The sequence below is a fragment of the Fukomys damarensis genome, unplaced genomic scaffold, assembly GCF_012274545.1.
Source record: "Fukomys damarensis isolate Sample0158 unplaced genomic scaffold, DMR_v1.0_HiC HiC_scaffold_34, whole genome shotgun sequence".
NCBI lineage: Eukaryota > Metazoa > Chordata > Mammalia > Rodentia > Bathyergidae > Fukomys > Fukomys damarensis.
In genome coordinates, this window is record NW_022900946.1 from 22505093 (window position 1) to 22525752 (window position 20660).

General features: G+C 45.0%; 1 protein-coding gene across 5 annotated transcripts in view; it reads right to left on the reverse strand.

Annotated features, from left to right (window-relative positions):
• The window catches only part of Rab11fip3 (RAB11 family interacting protein 3), a 44341-nt gene that overhangs the window by 11486 nt on the left and 12195 nt on the right, over positions 1-20660 (reverse strand). For 2 of the 5 annotated variants that reach the window (XM_010620602.3, XM_010620601.3), the window contains exons 3-6: positions 11149-11360; positions 6235-6384; positions 4208-4342; positions 675-710 (exon numbers count right to left, since the gene is read on the reverse strand). In XM_010620602.3, coding sequence (XP_010618904.1) covers positions 675-710; positions 4208-4342; positions 6235-6384; positions 11149-11360 — 533 coding nt within the window. Of the gene's footprint in view, positions 1-674; positions 711-4207; positions 4343-6234; positions 6385-11148; positions 11361-18591; positions 18793-20660 lie in introns of those variants that run through there. The other 3 variants (XM_010620605.2, XM_010620603.3, XM_010620604.3) reach the window with 2 other exon arrangements.

Below are 20660 nucleotides of genomic sequence, written 5' to 3' on the forward strand. Positions count from 1 at the left end.
AAAAAAAAAAAAAAAAAAAGAATAAAAACGAAAGTAAACAAACAAAAAAGATGAAGCAAATCACCACTCCAGCAGCAGCAAATGCTTGTCAAAATGAAGACATACAGCAGGAACAGAGCTAGACCTTGGGAAGGGCACTGCTATCTTATAGACCTTGGACCTTGCTTTCAACAAAGACTGTCACAGAGGTGGTCTACACAGGTGATGTTCTGTCAACTTCAGATCACGAACAAATAGCACCGAAGCCAAAAGCTGGCCTCCGGGACTCAAAATGAGGCCAATCCTTCACCTTGGCTCATTGTGGAAACTACTGGCCAGGAAGGGAACACACTAGGCAGGAGGCCATCCAGACCCAGCTCTGAGCTGGCAGACCCCCTCTCTGCTTACAGTGACCTACAGCAGATATGGTGACTGCAGTCTCCTCCCAACCACTGCGGGACACATAAGCAGGGGATGCCAAAAGCTTCCCAGTCCCCAGTTCCAGGCCCAACCTGCAAACCTAGAAATTTCCCCCACATTCTGCCACCTCAAATTACTTTGAATTGTCTCCACCATGGAAAGTAACTTTTAAAAGCTTTTATGAATGCCTTGGAAAAAATGTTTTATTAAATGTTTTTAAAAAAACTATCAATACATTTGAGAACATTTGCAGCAGCGATCGAAGCTCTGCCTACCTTGCCACCTTCCTGCTGGAGAGTCGCTTGGCTGGGCTGTGCAAAAACCAAACAAACAGGAAAATCATGTCAGGGAGCAGAGGAACAAGAGGAAGCAGGAAACTCAGGCTAAGGAGATAGCAGGGTGTAGGCATGCAGCCCCCTACCCCAGGCAAGCCCCATGCATAGAATACCCACTCCACAAAGACAGGGTTACAACATCCTTTGTTATGGTCTCTGCCCAGCCCCCTTACTTTACCCGTAAGGCCCTATAGATGAAGTGGACTAAACTGTAGTCCAAAGCTGATACCACTGCCTGCACCAGGCCATCCACCAGCCAATGTCATCTCAGATGTTTCTAAAGCCAGATTCACCCTGCCCCTGATGCATGCTTGGCCACTGGAGGCCTCCAATGAAACAGGACATAGGCCTACCAGTGACAGGAAGATCTGTCATAGCTTTAATTTAGGCACTGACACTTCACATTCCCAACACCTACATGGCAGAAATTTAGATGCTCCTTCCTAAAGCCATTCTAGGGTGAATGTGGTCAAATGCACAGAGGATGTAGCTGTCTGCAAAGGCAGAAGGGCCACATGTACCTCTTCCCTATTTCATTTTTTTTCGGGTGTGTATGTGTGTGTGTGTTTGAGATAAGGGTCTATGTAGTTCAGGTTGGTCTTGAACTCACTGTGTAAACCAGGTTTGGCCTTGAACTCCCAGGGATCCTTCTGCCTCAGTGTGTGCTACCACACCCAGCCCACTCCTCTCTTTTCTGAGTGCTACTTCCCGGACAAACTATGAGCCTCAGGGTGAAGACATGTTTTCAAGCACAAGAACCACATGCCAGGAACTCATAGCCTCCAGTCTGTGTACTCTCCTTTCTTGCCACTCTGCTTAGACTCATCCTTCAGCTAGCTCCCTTTGGGAAAGTTCGATTCCCAGCCAGGGTTTTTTGGTTTGGTTTTGTTTATTCTTTGCAATGTAACACTTTGTCAGCAGAGGGCGCTGGAGAGACGGTGCAGGTGCAGCAGCAGGGCCCCCCACCCCAGGCCTCCTCCCGTCTTTGGCACATCAGTCAGCAGCACCAGAAGCCAGTAACCACCCCTCTTTTCTCCTTGACCAGTGCTGGCTAGGGTGTCTCTGCCCAGACCTCTCTCGGTGAACAGTTTTCCTGCCAGCCAGAGTGCAATTTTCCAGCAAGTCTTAGAAGATGACACCCAAGTCCTAACAGTCCAGCACCCACAACATCTGTCACCCACTTCTTGTGATCTCCAGTTCCTGGCAGGATACACACCCTGCTCCGGGTGAGTGTGGCTCTCTCCGGTACCTTGACCTCAGGCCTGCAGGGTGGTTGCTTCCCATCACTCCTGAGTTCTTGTGGTGGGTGCTCCAATCTGCCCTCCTCCTCCTTCATACACATTTTCCCTGTCTGATGACTGTGAAGCCCTCTCTACTAAAAGGGTCCCAACTAGCCCCAGGTACCTTAATGCAAGTCTGATTTCAGCCTAGAATCATAGATACTCCCTAGACGACAGGACAGACAGGTCAGACTGCTCAGCTCACTAGCTGACATCTCCTGGTCGGCAGTCCAGTGACACTTTTATAAATGGAAAAAATGTCCCTGAATAAGGTTCTGTAACAGATTTTTTTTTTTTAAATAGGGACTCCTACATGCCTGGGACATATTACAGCTGACAGTGTGTCCTGTGGTGACTGAACAGATGCCATCTATGACACTGGAACTCTTGGGCATGGTCTGAGTTAGATCCTTTCATCATCCACAAATTATGACCAAGCTCCTTCTTATGAGTGTCCCATGGAGACCACGAAGCTTGATTTATCCCCTTTATGAGAACCGAAGGGACTCAGGCTGTGCACCCTGGCTGAACAGATGCCTAACCCTGAGGGTGCCTAGGGAGAGGGGCACGTGGGCTGGTCTGAGGCCTGTAGGATTGCTGGTGGTGCTACGTCATATCCTAGTCTATTCTGCACATCCACAAGGCCCAGCAGAGATGAGGCAGATTCTCAGCATGGGAGGAGATCACTTTCATATCAAAATCTTCAGAGCGAGACAAGATGCATGCCTCTTTTCATGACAGGCCTGTATCCATTTCCATCACTGGCCAGAGGGTAAATCTGGACAGTCCCAGCCAGGCTGGGCCCTTCACCAAACACTGGACACAGTTGAAGACATATAGTTGGTGAGAACTGGTCTCCCATGAGGTATAATCACCAGAAGCCTCCAAGGACACCCCTCAAAGGCACCCTGGCTTCTCACCGGGATCCCTGGCTGCCCAGCTAGCTGAGGCCTCCCACCTTCTGCACCTTACTGGTGCTGCACAGAACACAGGAATGGTGAACATCATGTGCCAGGAGAGCAAGAGGCAGGACAGCAGTGCACAAAGCTGTGGCCCCAGAGGGCAGGGCAGACAAAGGCAGATGTCACAGGAAGCATGGACAGCCTGGACAGAATCCCAGTGTACTAAAACCTTCAGGATTATGTGCCCCCTTCCGCCACTTTTCCACAACCTCCCACCAGCATGGAGCTCAGAATGCCATTCTGAGCCCCTTAGCACTTGTGCCCAGCACAAGCCTGTGTGGTCACTTACCTCCTCTGCTTGGCCGGGCTAATGTGGAAAGCTCCACAAGGGCCCATCTCTGCCCCAGATCCTTCTCAGAATAGACACCCAGGGGACTGTTCATACCCCATGCTAAAACAAGATGCCTGGGGCATGTTGATGTGTGCAAACAACCCAAAGATGTTGTCTATGAATGTGTTTGTGAAGCTGTGAAGAGCCAGCAAGAGTTCTCTGGAGCACTGATGCAGCTGGGGTGGCCATTAGGTAGAGGAAGGAAAGGGCTGAGATGTTACTCAGGAGACAAAAAGAATTAAGACAAGGACTGCCAAGGGGAGCAGTAGGCACCGCAGGTAGACCAGTGCTGCAAAGCTGGGCGCCCCTGCAACTGGGGTGACAGATGCCTCACAAAGCCTAAGACCATGGAACACAAACTCCAATTAGAGAAGCTTTCCAGAAACAGCTCACAAATCTGGTTTTGAAGACCAATCTTTTAAATTTCCCAATTTTAGGGGCCAGGGATTTAGCTCAGTGGTTTTGACACCTGCCTGGCACACAGAAGGACCCGAGTTCAATCCCCAGTACACAAAAACCCCCAAAACCCAAGTTTATCTTATATGATAAGCTGAAGAAATCTTTTAATAAAACACAAGGAATATCTATCCTCTTTCATATCTGGGCTATTTCTTTTCTCGGAGACAGAAGCTAGCAAAGCTGCTACATTCACATAGGAGAGAGAGAGAGCAGCAAGCACAGCACACAGCATGCAGGGAGGGCTGGGCCCAGAAAGAGTCCCACCCTCTAGACACTTTCTTCTGTGGGAAGTTCCAGCCTGGCAGGAAGTCCCCAGAGTTTGCCAGGTCTGAGTGACCAGGGCAAGGGCACCTCAGGCCAGACCAGCAAAGAATCTATGACAGCGGGAGTTTTCCTCACCCTTGGAGGAACAACAACAGGGCCAGGCACTGTATCAGTTACCTATTCATCTCAAGATCATTCAGGCGGGCAGAGAGATCCTCAAGGCGGTTGATCTGTTTGTGGCACTGGCTACAGTAAAACTCAAAAGCCTCATCAGTGAGGATGCTGTGCAGCTTTGCAGCAAGCGGGTCGGAGCTAGAGAGACAGAAGTGTCAGTTCAGGACAGGGAAGGGTCTGTCAGGTAATCTGTGATGTCCCAGGAGGCTCGAGGACGACAGAATAGGTCCTGAGGAAAGCAAGCTGGAAGAGAATGAAGTGTGGAACATTCTGGCTGTCACTTCTGGACAGCTGTGAGCTCCTTCGCCATCACCATGAGAAGCCCCTTCACTAGGAGGAGACTAGGACACCTGCCATTTGAAGCAGTGGTGCTGGGGCGGGGGCTTGTGGTTCTGCTGCTGCACACACCTGCCCCCTTCTGGACAGTGGACGGAACAAGCACAGTCAAAAGCTTCATTGTAAAAGAAAACCTTGAGTAGAAGGAGGTAAACAAGTGCCCTGCTTTCTCCTCTGTGGAAAGCCTATTGAGAGCAATGTGTGTTTTCAGGTAGAGCTTACCTGCTGTACTATTTTAATAACTGCTTTAAAACCCACCAATACCAAGAACTATGTGTGAATGGTACTTTGCTAATAGCTTCATGCTTTTTAAAATGTGTTCTAAAAACTCAAAATTCTATTATCTGGCTGCATTAGCTGACCATACTGTAACTTCATTTCAGTGGTGCTCAGGGCACTGGTGGACAGGATGTATCTGCTACCAGCAGCTGAGCGGGAGGTAGCCTCATTCTGGGAGTAGGACCCATAGACTTTTGAAACTAATCCACACATTCACTTTTTTTCTTTGTTTTTTAAGACAGGGTCTGGCTATGAAGTTCAGACTAGCCTTGAACTCATATGTAGCCTAGGCTGGCCTCAAACTCAGAGATCCTCTTGCCTTAGCCTCCAAAGTACTGGTATTATAGGCGTGCACCACTATGCCCAACTCCACAGGTTAATTTAAAGGAAAACAGAAAAGGAAAAAAATACAGCACAGAATTATACTTTAGACTGAAAATAGTGGACAAGAGACAGGAAGAAACTATACCAACAGGAAGAGACTGCCACAGCAAGACTGAGCACTGGGCTCAGAAATGCCAAGTCCTGCTGGAAAGGCCCACTGCCTTCCACTACAGTTTCTCAGGACATACCCTGGGGAAGTGGGCACCTGGAGGACCCCACCTCATGGACAAGGGCAGCTTCAGCTTCAGGGGGGTACATAAGCAGGAGGGCCCCTGGCTCAGCCCATGGCCTTGCCTAGCCCTTCTGTCACTGCCCTCCCCAGGTCTAGGCCATGGCAACAACTGGGCAAGGGAAGAAGTTTACGGTTCCCGGTTTAGAGACTGTCAGCATCTGTTGTTTGCAGAGGTTAAGGAACTTCAGGAACACAACAATAAAAGCCCAGCATGGGTGGGCCAGCCAGTCAGGCTGGAGGCCCACTTAAGAGGCAGAAGTGTCCTCTGATGAGCACCAATAAGGGGCTGCCCAGGCCCCATCTGGATACATGTACACTCTGAATTCTGCCACGATCTCCTTGCGCAAAGCCCTGAGAAAAAAAGTGAGTGTCTGGCCCATTAGAGGGTATGGTGCAATTTATTCAAGATCAGTACTTTCGACAGAGTTCGGAGATGCCAGGGAATTATAAGGAAGTGAATCTAAAGACTTGCTTGTGACTTGAAAGCCTGCCTCAAAGTCACTCATTGATCATACAGTGATACTTGACTAGTAGTTAAGGAACCCTCAAGCCGAGTTCTGCACATGGCGCCCAGCCTCGTGGCACAGGTGAGGGCTTCACAGCTGATCTGGGATAATAACTGGACAAGGGGAACTTTAGCTAACTCTCAACCAGGTGCAACCTTGAACTTTTTGAAGATTTAACTACATTACACTAAATAAAGCAAGTTTTCTCTTAGCAATTTCTAAAGGTAAAAGAAAATTATCTGGATAACTAAACATGGGAAGGGAGAGAAGCACTTAGTGCAGGGGTGCCTTACCTGGGGGTGAGAAAAGCAGGATCGCTGCACCCCAGCTCCCCATTGCAGAGGGTCTCTGAGGACAGCTCTACCTCACTGCCTTCCCCATAGTCCTCAAAATGCTCCTCGCCACCAATCACCATGACATCAGCCTGGCCACGGGTGCGAGACCTGCAAAGGCAAAAGAAGAAATTCTGACTCCAGGCCACAGGTACGAGCTGTTTAAGGGAGAGGTGTGCACTGTGCTTTCCAGCAAAAGTGTGCTACAAATGACAAGCTGGTAATGTCATTGTCATGTAAGCCATGTTAAAAGAAAAAAAAAGTAAAAAACAAGTGAACCTGATTTTTGTTTTGTTTTTTGGTACCGGGGAATCAAACTCGGGTCCTTGCCCTTGCAAGGCAGGCGGTGAAACCACTGAGCTAAATCCCCAGCCTCAAATGAACCTGATTTAACAAAATACTTAGCCCACACAAAAACAGTACTGTTTCAAAAATGTGAGACTTTTCACATACTGTTTTCCTTAGGAAGTGTGTGCTGTGCACTCCTGCACATCTTGTCTTCACAGGCCACACTGCCCATGCTGAGGAGCCCGCATTAGGTGGCACAGGTCCATAGAGACCTAGGTCCAGAGCCAAGCACTCAAACTCTGCTTTAGGGAGTGACTATCCTCATGTGGATACTAACTAACAGGGTTCAAACCTCTCTTTTAATTTAAAATTTGGAATAGCAGACTTCCATTGGGAAAGGGAGAGGACTTCCAAGCATCCATGCCACTGTACGGAAAGGGAGGGCAATTCCTCCATACCAACTTTCTGGAAAACCAGAGCTCATAGGCCCGGCTCTAAGATGCTCCAGAACTTGGGAAACACTTGTGATTTTGGCAGCTCCCTGTCAGAGGAAACCTGCAAAGATGACCCTGTGGCAGCTCCACCCATAGCATGAAGGCACTGCCCATAGCAAGAGCATGCAGGAGGTCAGAGCATGCAGTGTCCAGAGCACGCATGCTCAGTAAGAGAGCAAGCTCCAGTGCACACCCACCATCACACCACTGACCAGTGCTGGGCAGCTCAGGATGGATGAGCCCAGTGTTTGAACTCGTGTGCTTTCAGCACAGATGCTGCCTTGCCCTCTGTTTTCCCTGGCAAGGTGCCAGTTACCTGAAGTCATTTGAAGCCTAAAAATATTAAATGGAAAATTCTAGAAATAATTCATAAGTTTTTAGTAACTTTTATTACAGTATAGTTACAATTTTTTCCTACAGTAATTTCTTAGTGTGGCTAACGTACAACCTAAATTTTACTGTATATATAGCAAAAACTGTAGGGTTCAGTACATTCGCAGTTTGAGGCACCCCTGGGGGTCTGGGGTTATACCCATCAGAAAGGAGGGCTCTAGTCCTAGTGTGTTCGCAAACTACCCACTTCACTAAAATGGGCAGGGCACCACTACTTATTGTTCTCTTCACATTATCTCCAACTTGGCCTTTATATGTCAATAATCAGGCAGGGTGACAGGAAAAAACAATTAATTTCCATCCTATTTTCCATTTCTTAATATTAGGTAGTTATTTTAACACACACCCAGATCCTGTATAAGAAAACTCAAATAGGGGAGGGAAAACCACCGGGGGAGAATGCACAAAGTTAGGCCCTCCTGCCACTTGACATCCCTGTCCCATGGAGCCAGCTGGGCAAGACCTGCTCCTCCCCCAGAAAGGGCATGAGGGGCTGGATGACCTCACCTCTCCCTCCACCCATCCCCATGTCTAATGGAAGCAGACAAGGGCCATGCTTATTGTGTAAGAACCAAGAGGCTCAGACCACTCTCCCTGGCCTGGATGTCCTGAATCTGGATGAGCCAAACACACTTCCTCACTAAGTCCACAGAAAACAGGTGATCAATTCCTTGTCACTAGCAAGTTTCTCAAAACATTTGTCCTCCAGATTTTTTTTTTTTTTTTTTGACATAAGATCTCACTATGTAGTTTAGGCTGGCAGGGTGTGGTGTGCATGCCTGCAATCCCAGCATTCAGGAGGCTGAAGCTAGCCCAAACTGTATAGTGAGACTTTGTCTTGAAAAATCATACAAAGAGAACTAGTGAGAAAATAGAAAAAAAAGAAAAGAAAATGTTTCAAACTGCCCCTGGTATTTAGCTTGACAGCCTCAAGTTCAGAGACTTGCCAAGATTTGGCATTTGTTTATTTACTTGACTCAAATTAAATTTAAATACAAGAGTTTGGCTTAACTTTAAAAATACTTGTAAGAAAAGATGTGGGCAGACATAGCAATCTTTTCCCTAGAACTTCATGATAGCCCTGTTCCACCCCTTCCCACAGCAAGCCTCAAATGCCAGTGTCACCTCACACTCATCTCCACGTATACTCGGGTCTGCATTCCTGGCAGACATATTTCCTGGTCTCCACAGAGCCAGGCCTGCCTCAGCCCCACCTGGATACACATCCCACCCATCTCCTCAGACAATCATACCCCATGCAACACCAAACTGAAAACCAAAATAAATAGTGGGAGATGTTATGTTCAGGGATCTGTAATATTGTGAGGGTGCTGAATCTCAAGTTAATCTATAGGTCAACAAAATCCTAACCAAAATCCCAGCAGTGCCCCCCGCCCCTCAGAAACTACAAGCTGATTCTAAAACCCACTTGGAAATGTAAAGAGCCAAAAGGCACCAAAGCATCCCTGACAAATAAGGCGGGAGAACTTATACCAGCAGACAGCTTGACCTGCAATCATTCTAGGATAAAGAGACAGGGTGGCGTTGACCCAAGCGTGGACAGAATGCAGCAGCTCACACAAAGCTGCCTCACAGGATCAATGACAACCACAACAGTAGAGCAAAGAAGAATCTTTGAAAATGGAGACCAACTGTACTAGATACCATCTGGGAAAAAAATGAACCCTACCTCACATCACACAAAGAAACAGTTATAATGCTTGCCTAGTGAGTACAAGGCACTGGGTTCAATCTCCAGCACCACCCAAGGGAGAGGGGAGGGGAGGAAAGAATCTGAGAAGGAGGGAGGAAAAGAACCAGTTACATAGTGATCATATGTGTCTAAAACAAGAAGGTAAAACAGTGTTTTTAAAGGAAGGCAGATGTAAACATCAGAGTAACTGAAAAGTAAAAGATTTCTTTTTTTCTTTTTTGGTTTAGTGGTACAAGGGATTGAATCCAGAGTCTCATGCATGTTAGTCTAGTGTTCTACCACTCTACTGCATCTCCAGTCCAAGATTTCTTAAATGAGATACAGAAGTGCTAATCATAAAAGAAAAACGGACAGACCATACTACAGTAAAATTAAAAACATCTGCTCTTCAAAGACACCACCAGGAAAGTAAGAGAGACCAGAGAGTAGGAAAAGGTCTCTGTAATACACATCCACTAAAGAACTCAATTCTGAAATAGGCGGAGTCCCACAAATCAGCAGAAAAGAGGCAACACAACAGACCAGGGGCGGGACACACCCTGCCATGATCTGCTTTTGCAGACAGTGGTTCTGGGGCACGCATCCAGGCCACCTTGCTGACGTGTGGTCTGTGGCTGCTTCTGTATCTCAACAGCAGAGCTTAGCACAGAGACCACAAAGCCTGTAAGCAGAAACACGGACAAACTCTCTGGCATTGTACAGAAGTCTGCAGATCTCTGAAAAAAAACAAATAAACAAACAGATACTTTACAGAAGAGGAACACCCAGGAAGGGTGCTCAGCCTTCAGGCATCTATGAAATGCCAGAGAGAACTACACTGCAGCAGAGCTATAGGCCCAGAAGCTGAGCATGAGCCAGCAGTTCTGGGACCCCACACATCGGGCAGGGGTGAAGATACTCTAACCCCTTTGCAGATGTCTGTAGCTGCAAGTACAGCAGGCAATGTAACTGCAGGTACATTCTCTCAGCGACCCACTATCCCACTCCCAGGAACAAGGTCCCAGGACACCTAGATGTTTATAGCAGTTATATTCTAAAAACCAAAAACAGTAAGGTACCTAAAATGTCCCTTGATATTAGAATTTAAAAATTGCAGCATATTAATATAAAGGAATACTATAATAACAATAAGTGATATGTGACTATGAACAAAAAATGGGGGGGCTGGGATTTAGCTCAGTGGTTCCGCTGCCTGCCTCGCAAGTGCAAGGTCCCGAGTTTGATCCCGGGTAAAAATAAATAAACAAACAAACAAACAAATAAATAAATAAATAATGACTTTCATAGCCACAGCAGTAGTGAAAAAAGCCAGGTGCTACTGTGTACCTGCATTCATGTAAGATGGGAAACTGGGCAAGGCTTGCTGCCCTGGGAACCCCAGTGCTGGTGAGGTCCAAGGGCACTCTGGTGCAGCTGTGATTTTCTTAGCCTGGGAGCAGAGACATGGTGTGGTCAGTGTGGGGAACCAGCTGGCCATGCACTGGTGGGGCACTTAAGACACTTATAAGTGTGCTATATACTGGAGAGAAAATAAAACTGTGAGGGGGTAAATGAACAGAAATAAAAGAGGAAACACAAAATTAAAACACTTCTAAGCCTACTAAGCCTAGTGGCTTCTTAGGCAGCTTGAGGTGAGGCTGAGTACAACCTCCTTCCATCTGCCACTTCAGCAAACTCCCTGCAAGTCTTCATCACAAGGCTAAAGACATCTTGGGACGGGGACTAGACACATGGTCTGAACAAGGTGCCATGAAAAAGACATTCACTCAGTGTTGTGTCCTCCAGCCCTGGCTTTAAGACCTGTGCTGACAAAATCCAGAAGATTGAGTTAAAAGTTTGCCTCACGTTATGTAACATAATCAGGGTCCTCACAGGCAGGAAGGACACTTCCTGGTGGGGAGACAGTGGAAGAAGAGACAGTAGCCTTGCTCTGTGGGTGATTCTACACAGAGGACAACCCACCAGGGGGGCTGGCATGGTACAGACCTGCCTGGAAGCAGCAGCAGTGCGCCCTGGTCAGTCTCCTCCATGGTGTCCAGGCACTCAGAGGGCACAGCTGAGCCACCTGCGCTGTCAGCGTCCCCCTCAGGATGCAGTTCAGGGTGCACGAGGGTGCTGGTATCCTCATCAGTGAAGGTCTCACACTCACTGTAGGTGCTCTCCGAGCCCATATATGCACTGTCTGTCACCTCAGTGGCCTAGGGGAAAGAACGAACAGTTACCATGGAGGCCTTACTGTGGAAGGCCATGCTGTGGGAGTGATGAGGCGGCCAAAGTCCCAGCCACATCTCCAAACAGGCACTCACTCAAAAAACAGGATTCATGGATTTTTTTTTTAATTATTTATATTTCGGGTGCTGGGGATCATACCTAGGGCCTCCCGTATGCTAGACAAATTTCCTGTTATTGAGCTACATCCCCAGTGCAACAATAGTTTTGTTTTTTTGAGACAGAGGCTTGCTATGTAGCCCAGGCTGGCTTTGAACTCATGGTAATCCTCCTGCCTCAGCCTCCCAAGTGCTGACATTACAGGAATGCACCACTACACCCAGCCCAACTATATTTTCTTATTTTATTTTATTTTTGGTACTAGGTATCCAACTCAGGACCTTGTACTTGAGAAGGAGGCATGGTGCCACCGAGCTGAATTCCTGGCCCTTGACTAGTTTTTAAAATGAAAAACAGGCACATGCCCAAGAGCAGACAAGAATACCTGGAATCATTTTTAAAATCAGTTAAGGGGCTGGGGACTTAGCTTAGTGGTGCTGCCGCCTGCCTCGAAAGTGGAAGGTCCCAAGTTCAATCCCTGGCACCAAAAATTTAAATAAATAAATAAATAAAATTTAAAAAAATAAACAAAGTCAGTAAAATAAATCTACTTAAGTACCCCAATATCAGATACTGACAGAACCACACCTGTGGCTTCTAGCATGGGAACTACTCATATCCACAAAATTAATATCCAGTAGTGTAACAATGTACCTTTTTAAATTAAAAAGTCACCATCAACAGCTGTTTGTATGTTCAGAATATTTCTCTGAAATTCAAAGTGAAATCTAAAATCAAAATACTCATTAATCAAGTCCCAGGGATTTAGCTCAAGCACAAGGTCCTGAGTTTAATCCCCAGTACCAAACAAAACAAAACAATACTCATTAATCAGCTGGGCGTGGTGGCGCACACCTGTAAGCCAACTCTTGGGAGACTGAGGCAAAAGGATCATTGTGAGTTCAAGGCCAGCCTGAACGACATAGTCAGACCGTGATTAAAAAAAAAAATTCATTAGTTACCTAGCTAATTTTGTTGACTGGTTAAATGTTTACCTATCCAGTAGATAGACCTGTTTTTACTTTTATGTACCCAGCACCTACCACAGGCCTGGCATATAGTGGACAGTAACATTTGTAGATCAAACAAACTTAAAACTAAAGCATCGTCAAACTGGATATTTTCAATTTATGTCAACCTCCATTAAAATGAAGTTGCAGGTTAGAAGTAGCCCCATTTTATGCTGAGAAGATCTGAGGTTAATAATTTACAAACAAACAAGATCTCAGAAAAGCTGCAGTACTAGCAGGAAAATGATGCCCTTTGTACTCTGGGTCTGGAATTACCAGGAGTATGAGGCACAGAGGGCTGCCCAGAGGACTCCCCAGGTACACCTAAGCCGCTGAACCTCATCTGGGGAGACTTGGGCCTGGGCTGTGTGCTGCATGGGAGGTCTTGCCTTCATCCTTGCCTACTACTGAAAACTTGTGACCTTACGACACGTGACTCAACCTCAGAGCCTCTTCCGTAAACTGGGCTATAGATAATAATCTCACAGGCATCCACCTTAAGGCACTGAATAACAAAACCAGGTGCACTGCAAAGTACTAAAAATGAGACTGCAGGCTGTCCACTTCTAGAGGCGGAAACCCAGCCACTGTTATAAAGCCAGAGTAAGACAGAGTGCAAGCAATATGCTCACTGCAGGTGTCTGGCGGGTCATCACATTTCGAAGGGAAAATCCAATCCTCCCTAGAGTCTAAGGAAGTCATTCATAAAAACTAATCCATAGACTGCATCCACTTCAAAATCCAAAACCAGAAAGTCACCCTAACAGGTGGTAGCTCCAGTTTTACACATCATTAGAAACAACTCTCTCTCCAGAGTAAGGCCAACCAGGACCACCACCTCACACGGCTACCCCCACTACCCTGTGCAGGGCCAACACAGCACAAACTGCTGGCTTTAGGTGAGGGGAAGACTGCTAATCACCTTGACAGAACTGTATATTCACAGGGGACATGCTACTAGCAGATAGATCACAGTTACGAACACACCCACAGGGCACTAGGGAAACTCTCCACAGACTCCTAAGAAGCCTGAAAATTAACAGGAAAGACGAGATTATTCTCTTCAGTATTTAGCCAAAAACTTCTAAGAACATTGCTCTTGGTCACAAAGACAGTCCCACCACCCTCATGGGACCTACAACCAAGCAATCAGTGCTGAACGAAAAAGTGGGGAACCCTCACCACCAGGGCTGAGGAGGCCCCAACACTGATGGGGTACTGCTCTTCCAAAGACCCTGAGAGAGGGTTTCCCGTAAACAACAGAACTTGACCTCTGAGGCTTGCAGAGGATTTTTATTTCTTGCTTTTTTGTGGTGATATTGGTAAAGACTGAGGTGTGTGGGCACCAAGCACGGTGGGCAAGTGCTCTTCCACCGAGCCGCACACCCAGCTCGAGGCACACTTTTAAAAAAAGTCAACCTTGGGCTGGGGATGTAGCTCAGTGGCACTGTGCCTGCCTTGCAAGCACAAGGTCCTGAGTTTGATCCCCAGTAACAAAAAAATTTAAAAATTTAAAAAATAAATAAACAAGTCAACCTTAGGGCTAGGGTTAGCTCAGTGGTACTGCCATCTGCCTCAAAAGCTCAAGGTCCCAAGTTCAATCCCAGGTACCTGGAAAAATTAATTAATTAATTAATTTTGTAGAAAGTCAACCCTGTTTCTGACAGGCACCAGGACTCCTCTTAGGTCATGTGGACCTTGGGCTCCCAAGGGGCAGCTAAGGTGTTTTAAATAATAAATCAGTGTTTTCTCAACCTCAAATGCAGTTCAAACTCTTCATGTTTCTGCTCCCAGGAAGGGAAGGAAGTCTAACGCTAGAGCCAGCTCCTGTCACAGAGCTCTTGTCCTGCCCAGGTGGGTGCAGGGGGCACAATTACTGATGCTGAATGGTGGGGAAAATGCCTAACTCTGAGTCTTCATCCTCTCTGTACCAGAAGCAAGGTGTTCTGCCAAGCCCTGCATTTGGGCAACTGTTTGCCCCTCCCTACCTCTCCCTTCCCTCATCCATTTCTAAAATGTGGGATCACGCTAGGTGTGGTGGCACACACCTGTAGTTCCAGCACTCAGGAGGCTGAGATAGGAGGATCATCATGAGTTTGGGCTAGCCTGGGCTATATATAGTGAGCTCAAGGTCAAACTGTACTACAAAGTGAGACCCTGTCTCAAAACAAAACAAAACAAAATAATAATTATAATGAATATTTTTTTAAATGAGACATCCTCCTGTACCTCACCACTGCTGCAGAGGAGCTAAAGCAAGTCACAGGACGTGAATACAGCTTGCACTTACTCCTTTATCTGCTATAAATAAACAGAGTAGCAAAGGCAGGATCTCACAGTACTGGTATAAACACTCAGATGCCCCCAGTTGACCAGGGAGCAAAGAACCTTTTAACTGGAAATAAGATGCTCCAGGGAGGGAACAGCCTAGACGGAGGGAAAGGGAACCCAGTTCACAGGCACTATATGGGCCTACTTCCGCCTAAGAATCATACCTGCAGCCAGCTGCTACTGGAAGGATTGCCCTCAGTGGTATCAAACCAAGTAGCAAATTAGTTTTCAGGGAGGACTTTCCAGTGAAGCACAAAAACCAATCTGAAGCACAGAGAATGGCCTCACCCTGCCAAGTGATGTCTGTCATGCAAATAGGACCTCCGTTTGCTCAGAAGCCAACAGATCTATGCTACCAATTTCTATTCTTCTTAAATTGTCAGTCATTTTAATCACGTTAAGTAACAATGCATTTTAAGTAGTACACCTATCTCTACATATAAAAAACTTATTGTTTCTTAGTATTTTATCAGTTAAGAAAAAAGAGCCAGAGTCAGGGATTTAACTCAGTGGGGCCACGCCAGCCTCGGAAGTACAAGGTTCTAAATTCAATTCCCAGTCCTGGGGAAAAATGAGTCAGAGGGCTGGGGGTGTAGTTCAGTGGTCCTGTGCCTGCCTGGCTGGCAAGCACAAGGTCTTGAGTTCGATCTCTGGTACAAAAAAGAAAAAGGAGCTTGGCATGATGGCGCACACCTCTAATCTTGGCACTCAGGAGGCTGAGGCATTAGGATCACTGTGTGTTTGAGAGCAGCCTAGGCTACATAGTGAGTTCAAAACCAGCCTGATCTATATAGCAAGACCCTGTCTCAAAAAAAAAAAAAAAAAAAGAGCGCTGGGGATTTAGCTCAGTGATTCCACTGCCTGTCTTGCAAGCTCAAGGACCTGATTTCGATCCCCATTACCAAAAAGAAAGAAAAATGGTAATTTTGAAAGGGCATTAAAAAAAAAAATCAAAACAAATCAAATATCCATTGATCAGTTGCATGTGTAAAAAATAAATCAGTCCATTAGAAACACATGGTTTGTTTTTGTGCTACTGGGGATTGAACTCAGGACCCTGACCATGTGAGGCAGAAGCAGTACTGCTGAGCTAAATCCCCAGCCCAAAAACACATCTTTTAAAAACCTGATCTATTCATATTTTAAATCTTTTAAGACTTGATGTAATGGAATTATCCAAATATACTGCTTTAACACGTTTTATCAACTCAGGATGCCATAATGTAATACATCACTTTGTAAAAAATACACGTTTACTTGAGAAGTTGATTTTACTTCATATTTAATTCTGTTTTCCTTAACTTTACTCTAAACTCTGTATTTCTATTGGAAATAATTTAACCTCAAGATACAATAAAATATTCTCTGGAGAACATTTAAGATTTAAAAAAAAAGATTTTTAAAAATAATACCCACAATTAGCCACAAGTAATGAGACAAATAGTTTGAAATGTTAGGTGTAATAATATATGATAAAATCAAATACACTAAGCTGGAAAACAGCACCCTTCACTTGTCCATTTCTCTCTAGAATTATATGCAATTTTGGTAGCCCAAACTCAGTTTTCTAGCTCATGTGAAAGCTGTTTACTTTGGATTAGAAAGAATGTGACTATGATTAAATTGGGGAAAAGAATAAAACCAGATTAATTTTCCACCTATATAACTCATTAAACTACGGAGCACTGACAAAGGAAATATTATTCACTTATAACTAGAATAAGGAAATTTTGTTATGATATAGATATCTAAAGATTATATTTCAAAAAACAGTAAGGCATATAAGAGTAAATAATATGTCATCTGTGTAAGGAATAAGAGTATATATTTGTATTTTCTTATATTTACATAAAGAAAGATTAAAATATATAATAGTAAAATGGATACTTATAAGGGAAAAGATGGAGATATTTTTACATTGTTTTGATTTTTTGAACCAGATCAATAATACATTCTTTTAAAAAAAGGCCCCACTAGATAAGAGAAAAAAATTAGAAATACATGATCACACCAAAAATAAATAAAATGCTTCAAATGAGAAATAAGTGGGAAGAATCATTCCTGAACCTCACTGTAAATTAGAGGTATACTTTTATGAAAACAGATGAGAGGTATTGAGCTGTAATATAAACTCTCAATGACATAAATTTTCTATGTTGTATATTCTTGTAACTTCTGTTTGGTAATGTAAATGTAACCAGTAACAGCAGAAAGAGCGTGGCACAAGGAAATAGGAGACAAAGTTCTAGTTCCAATACTGCTATTAACTGTCTGTATGGCTCTATGATGTTAGACAGCAACTTCCCAAAGCCCCCTCTCCCTGCCAATTAAGGGCATGCAGAAGTGATCTTTATGGTCCTTCGGTGACTGAGAATTGAATCCAGGGCCTATATATCAAACTACATTCCAAAGCTCTTTTTCAATTTTTTATTTTGAGATGGATCTCTATAACTTCCCCAGCCTGGGCTTGAATTTATGATCCTCCTACCTCAGCCTCACAAAGTGCTGGGATTATAAGGATGTGACACTACGCCAAGCTAGATTCTATTATTCTTAAATTACCTGCTGTGTATTTTGTCCTTCAAACCAGACTGCTATCACAAGGTTTCCATTGCATTATCTTCTGGGCCTAGTAGAGAGCTTTGTAGAGTTGGGATGTAGCTCAGTAGTAGAGTACTTACCTGGTATGCAAACACACATGTTTTATCTACAGTTAAGTGTAAGGGAAGGAAATTTTAATTTTATATGCATGAATTTGGTGGTAATCACTACAAATGCCAAGAAATGTGGAAGCTATTAAAAGCAATCAAGGAGGCTAGAGATGTAGCTTAGTGGTACAGCACCCCTTGTCTAGAAGGTGGTAGGCACTGGGTTCAACCCTCAGCACTGCAAACAAAAGCAATCAATATAAAAGGCAGATCATACTCTTCTCTCTACTCTTGGAGTGCTTGAAATTTTCTGAACAAAGACTGAATAAAGCAGGTTGGACACCTGCCTTGCAAGCACAAGGTCCCAAGTTCAATCCTACATACCAAAAAAAAAAAAAAAAAGCATGTTGGAGATACATATGCTACCAACTTCTAAAATCTTTACCAATCATCAAAGTTAAAATGAACCCACAAGAAAACCAACATGCACCTGAGAAAACTTCACAGTGTGTTAAGGTTACAGTCACCGTTTAACACAGGTTATCAAGTGGGCCCAACAGTGCCCAACAGTACCCAATGTCCAGGTCTGGTGCCATCATTCATCCATTCATTCATTAGACCAAGAACTGAACCCACGACCTTTGCACTAAGCTACATCCCCAGCCCTTAAAAAAAATTTTTTTTTTTATCTTGAGGGATTGGGAATTTAGCTCAGGGGTGCCTTGCCTGCATGGCAAGCACAAGGTCCTGAGTTCAATTTCTGGTACCTGCCCACACCCTTTTTTTTTTGAGACAGGGTCTCACTATGTAGTTGAGAATGACCTGGAACTTATTATGTAGCCCAGGCTGGTCTTGAACTCACAGAGATCCTCCTGCCTCAGCCTCTCGAGTGCTGGGATTACAGGCATGTGCCACCATGCCTGGCTCCCCCACCCCCATTTGTTTAACTCTTGAAATAGGTTCTCACTAAGTTGCTCAGGCTGGGCTCAAATGTGGGATTTTCCTGCTTTAGTTCCCCAGAGTGATGGAATTAAAGGCATGTGCCATCATGCCAAGCTCATTTCTTCTGAAACTGAGTTCTGGGCACAGTGCACGCTGGCGTCTCTTCTTACCCTCAATGCTCTTTGGGGGGTCTCATGGGCCTGGTTCTGTACACGGGCTCCAGGATGGGTCCACTGCTGGAAATGGCCAACCCATCTTATCTCCAGTCCAGACCAGTCACGGGCTTCTTTTAACTGACAGCGTTGTTACCTTCCCATCTGCTAGTCTGTACTGGGGTTTCTTGTAAAACTGTCACCCACCAGAAGGCATCTCAGCTTTAGAGAAAGTTTAACTTGCTCCTAGATACGCTCTATTACACCTCCCACTGAAGCTGGTCAAGGAGGGAGAAGCAAAGTACAGGAAGTGTCCTTGATAGTTTTAACAAACAAAAGGCTCAAAACAGAGTGGCTTTTGTTTTATACTTTGTAACTTTCTGATCACAGTTTGTACAAGACACATTTCCCACAATTTCACTAAGACAGCCTTTTCTATCAACCCAAAAACGGGTGGGGGATGAGACGGATGGACACACACAGCAGGCTCTGTTGCTCTGGCCTGCCCTTGGTGGCCTCCCCGCTGCTCCGCAGAGCTCCAGATGAAGGGCTCTACCCCACATACTCATCCTTCCCCCACCTCTAAGGCTCAAGGGCTTTCTTCCCATGACCATCCCTGTGAAAGCCCCTAGTGTTTCCCCATCTGACTTGAGACACACCAGCAACCTTCTGTGGCATAGAGTCCTCAGAGTGGAGAGTGGCAAGAGCCAAGACCTGCCCTCTGCAGGAAGCTGCAGCTCATCAGTAATGAACCACATATGAACCCCTGACCCACACAGCATCTGAAGAATGTTCCCAGACAGAAGAAAGGGGTTTGACCAAACAATTTTCAGGAAATCAAGAAAAGGTTCATTTGTCTCTGAAGATGACTGGCGAAAAGGCTTTGAATATATCTGAATGTGGCACATGTTCTCCACTCACAGAAGTATGTAGACCTTTTAAAATTACATGATGTAGAAGCCAGGGATTTAGCTCAGTGGTGCCACCGCCTACCTTGAAAGCGCAAGGTTCTGAGTTTGATTATGGTACAAAAAATAAAAAGTAAAAAATAATTACATGATGCAGCCCGGTATGATGGTCTACACTTATAAACCCTGCATTTGGAAGGCTGAAGCAGGAGGATCACTGTGATTTTGTGAGTTTGAGGCCAACCTAGGATACACAGTGAGTTCAAAGCAAGACCCTGTCTCAGAAAACCAAACAAAACAAAAAAAATCAAAACCATGATGACTAAACTTTCTTTGAACTTGCTTTTTAAAAAGAGCAATTTTCATTTTTCAGTAAGTTTCATAGTAACGTCTAATTACACCTGCTTGAAATTACACCCACAAATCTTAAAAAAAAGAAGCAAGAATGGAGGAAACCTAAAATCTGTGAAAGAAAAGTCAGTCTGAGAAGCAGACATCTGTTTGAGACCAATTCTACAACTCTGGAAAGGCAGTGTCATGGCCTTGGAAATAGAGCAGGAGCTTCAGGGCTGGGTGGCAGAGCACAGGGAGCTTCTGCAGCAGGAAAGCTGCAGTCTGTGAGGCTGTCCTGGTGCTGAGACACATCTCTCACCTGTTAGAACCACAGAATTACATCCCCAGAAGGGAACCCAGGGCCACTATGGATTCTGGTCAAATGCAGCAGTCCTGTGCCATCAGCCACAAAACTACTCCCTGACAGTGCAAGGTATTCATAAACAGGAGAACTGGGTGGAGGAACGCTCTGAAATATCTGTTCCATTTTCTGTAAACTTAAAACTTCTCCAAAATATAAAATACATTAATTTTTTAAAAAATAGATAATAAGGGGCCAGGGATTTAGCTCAGTGGATCTGCCACGTGCCTTAAAAGCACAAGGTCCTCCACAGCCTGCTTCGCAAGCATAAGGTCTCTGGTACCAACAAAAACAAACAAACAAACAAACAAAAAAGCACAAGGTCCTGAGTTCGATCCCCAGTACCAAAAAATAAAAAATAAAATAAAATAGGTAATAAAAGACCTAGGTAGGGGCTGGAGGATTTAGCTCAGCAGTTTGGTAGCCTGCCTTGCAAGCACAAGGACCCAAGTTCAATCCCCGGTACCAAAAAAAAAAAAAAAAAA